The sequence below is a fragment of the Triticum aestivum genome, chromosome 5B, assembly GCF_018294505.1.
Source record: "Triticum aestivum cultivar Chinese Spring chromosome 5B, IWGSC CS RefSeq v2.1, whole genome shotgun sequence".
NCBI lineage: Eukaryota > Viridiplantae > Streptophyta > Magnoliopsida > Poales > Poaceae > Triticum > Triticum aestivum.
In genome coordinates, this window is record NC_057807.1 from 688,169,973 (window position 1) to 688,173,263 (window position 3,291).

At 45.9% G+C, this 3,291-nt stretch overlaps 1 protein-coding gene across 1 annotated transcript; it reads left to right on the top strand.

Moving 5' to 3' along the window:
• The first annotated feature begins 1,273 nt into the window (after positions 1 to 1,273).
• On the top strand, positions 1,274 to 2,101 carry LOC123117682 (5'-AMP-activated serine/threonine-protein kinase catalytic subunit alpha). Its single transcript, XM_044538389.1, has 2 exons — positions 1,274 to 1,465; positions 1,594 to 2,101. The coding sequence occupies exons 1-2, from the start codon at positions 1,358 to 1,360 to the stop codon at positions 1,903 to 1,905; spliced, it is 420 nt and encodes a 139-aa protein (XP_044394324.1). The 5' UTR covers positions 1,274 to 1,357; the 3' UTR covers positions 1,906 to 2,101.
• Positions 2,102 to 3,291: the final 1,190 nt, after the last annotated feature.

Consider the following 3,291-nt stretch of genomic DNA (forward strand, 5'->3'; position numbering starts at 1 on the left):
TCCTTTCCCGGAGGCTTCGGTGTGGATCCTATGCCCCCCACCTCTGCCATGAGCGCAGGCGAAAGACTCTGTTCCTCTGTTGGGCAACGATGGCACTTTGATGTCGTGTTCCTTCCTGAAGGCGTCGGCCGGGGATTGCTCAGGGTGGTGGAGTTGCAGGTAGTTCGGAGTCGACACGAGATGGCATGCGGTGTGGCATCAACTGTATCATCGACGGTGGATCTCGGCGGCATCGCGCAGTGGAGACTCGGCGTCTGATGCGCGGAGATGGACTCGCGCAGGAGGAGGAAGTTGTCTGGCGTCATGGTGGCGTTGATGGCAAAGAGGCCTGGCAAGGTCGGTGCATCAGTTCTGCTCTGAGGATGGACTGATGGAAGATGGAGGTGACGGTCCTTGCAGCGTGCGGTGCTCACTGGGAGTGTGCCGGACCGGTGTGGGACCCAATCCAGATAGTGGCTTGGATGGGACACCCGGCTTTAGATGTTAGGCTTTGGCGCGATGTCTGTTTGGTATTAGGCCCGGACATTTGACACACCTTCATCAAGGGGATAAGAGTAGCAACAACGTTGTCAAGATGGTGGCTTCAGGCTTATTGATACGTCACCTTGTATGATCTTTATGAATAATTAATAATATGGTTGCATGCATCGTCGAGATGCAGAGGCTGGGGTACATCCTCCTTTCCTAAAAAAACGTCTGAGCGTCAGTTTATGCAAGTATTACATGAAGGACGGACTGTGGTTGTTGCCTTCACTGTTATGCATTTTTTTTTCTAGAAACAGAACACAATGCACAAGCAGCAAGTTTTCCTATATACCATGTGAACAGACATGCGCGCAGCATTTTCACGAAGTACCGGAAGATCATTTTGTCCGCGTATAACAAAGTTTGTTCTCGAAGCTAATACTTTTATTGTGTGTGCAAGAAATATGCCATGAAAGTCATTTGCATTAGTTGGCTTATTAAGAAAAGTCGAGAAACATGAATGGACTAGGGCGGACCTATCCACGACAACGGGACGGGACCAGTGGAGCTGAGGAGCAGGAGCTGCCACCTTGGGTCCATGGTCCATGACACCCACCAATTTCTTCAGTCGGCCGACAACACCTCATGAATGAAAAATGCAAGAAAATAAAGTTTGAATTGGCACTCCGCATGCACACTGACTATTGTGGCCACTGACTAGTATTACGTACTTGCAACGCATGGTTACACACATTCATGCACGAGTATAAGATGAGATGCACCACCGAAGCAGTTTTTGCCAAGATCACTTGAGAATCACCTGCACCCCAAACTGGTTTCTTGCTGAGTGTTCCTGCTTTGTGTATACATATCACAGGCCACGGCTGAATCCATGGCGAAATGCTTCCTGGTGCTCGCTTTCTTGGCGTTTCTCCTGCCGGCGGCCTACGCGATGTGCCACCCCGACGACCTCCAAGCGCCGCGGGGCTTCGCCAGGAAGGTACTTGGATCTCTCAAATAATTCATTTGGTCAGTGAGGTGCCCAAGGGTTTGACACTACTCAAGGGCCTCACCGTTGTCCATCGTTCACTAGGTATTGCTTTCACTAACTTGCTATTGTATGTGAAGAGCAATAGAAGAACACTCCAACAACAACAACCAAATACCATTACTGGGACCAACAACAGTGTCAGATCTGGGAGTGGCAATATTGTATCTGGGAACGGCAACACTGTCGTATCTGGGGACAACAATAATGTTTCTGGGAGCAACAACACAGTCACATCTGGGAGCAGCAATGTCATAGTTGATAGCAACCATGTCGTTACTGGGAGCAAAAATACTGTATCGGGCAATAACAATAGGGTAACTGGGAACAATAATGTTGTATCAGGGAGCAACCAAGTCGTGTCCGGGGACAACAAAGTCGTAACTGGCTAATGATCTGTCGGTGGATTGATTTCGGCTTCTCTGGTGCAGCTCATACGTCCTTGCCAAGTTCAATGTTGCTCACTATTACTTGGTGGGCCCACTCGCATTTCTAACTTCATGGATATAGCATCCTACCTACTTAAAATAAAATTTCCCTAAAATATCTTTAGAACTTTTTACATAATAAGTGCTGACATGAAGAGCAATGGCGACTTGCAGCTTATGTACAAGTTTTCATCGTGGATGTCTAGATGTGTTTATTTCATCTATTCTGTTATCTGTAATGTGTGATGTTTTAGTATATATGAAGATTGGTCTATGAATTATTACTTCTCAATGTCATCTAGCTATACACTTCTCAAGTGATGCAATACGGATCGTTTGCCATGTGCACCTCGTAGTTCGTTTGTGACCAGTGATTACCTTCGATCTGTTTTCAGGGACAAGGATCCCCTGACGTGGGCTATCCTACCATTGGTTCACTGACATGTGGGTCCCACCAAGCGTAGGTCCCACCTGTCAGCAGCCCAAAGGCAGGGTAAGGCAGGGATAGGTACGTCAGAGGATCCATGTCCCTGTTTTCAGATGTACAAACTTCTTTCCTAGAGCCCATAGGATTTATCATATCCAGAACATGAATTAAGCTTGGCAGGGAAATGTATGCATGCCTTGGTTATCTCAAATCATCCCAGTTTCTCGGACCAACAGTTATCGCAGAGATTGTAAAAATACAAAGAAAATAGGCCAGGCTAAGGTTGCACCAGCGGCTTTGTACACCCGCTAGGGATAATATTATACGGATCAACAATGCACTGGTAAACATTGATAAATATATTTTGCAAATACATAAGTGAGAGATGTGTCAAGGACACCATGACTGACTACCGTCGCGTTGAGGATTCGATTGTCCAACCTTTGCCCTATCCGACTCACGGGGGTTACCCCGGTTATTAAGGATAAACTAGACAAATGCATGAGTGTTTGATGACTACATAGTCTCCCCAGAGACTTGGTTCCAGCTACCATAATCACCTTATTATCACCATCTTTCGGCATAGCCTCCCTCTCCTATCCGGCCTTTACATCTCCTTGTTCCAATATTTTGTGTCGCGGGTACCAACGAGCCCTATGATCGAGGTAGAGACAACAGATAGGAGACAAAATAGTTGCACCATAATACTCCCTCTATATCAAAATAAGTGTCTCAAGGTAGAGACACTTATTTTGTACTAAAATTGAGACACTTATTTTAGGACTGGCGGAGTATAAAGTAAAGTAAACCATCACTCCCCAAAGATAAAATAACAATGTTAGCTTAGGGTTTAAACTGAAATAGTGTTGGGTGATCCCAAAAATTGGAATATTTTATTTTATCTCCCTATAATTATTGGAAGG

Excerpts from the sequence above, each read along its gene's own strand:
- LOC123117682 (XM_044538389.1), top strand. The coding sequence starts at position 1,358 with ATGGCGAAATGCTTCCTGGTGCTCGCTTTCTTGGCGTTTCTCCTGCCG. Across the intron at positions 1,466-1,593 it reads CGCGGGGCTTCGCCAGGAAG|AGCAATAGAAGAACACTCCA; the intron begins GTACTTGGATCT and ends TTGTATGTGAAG.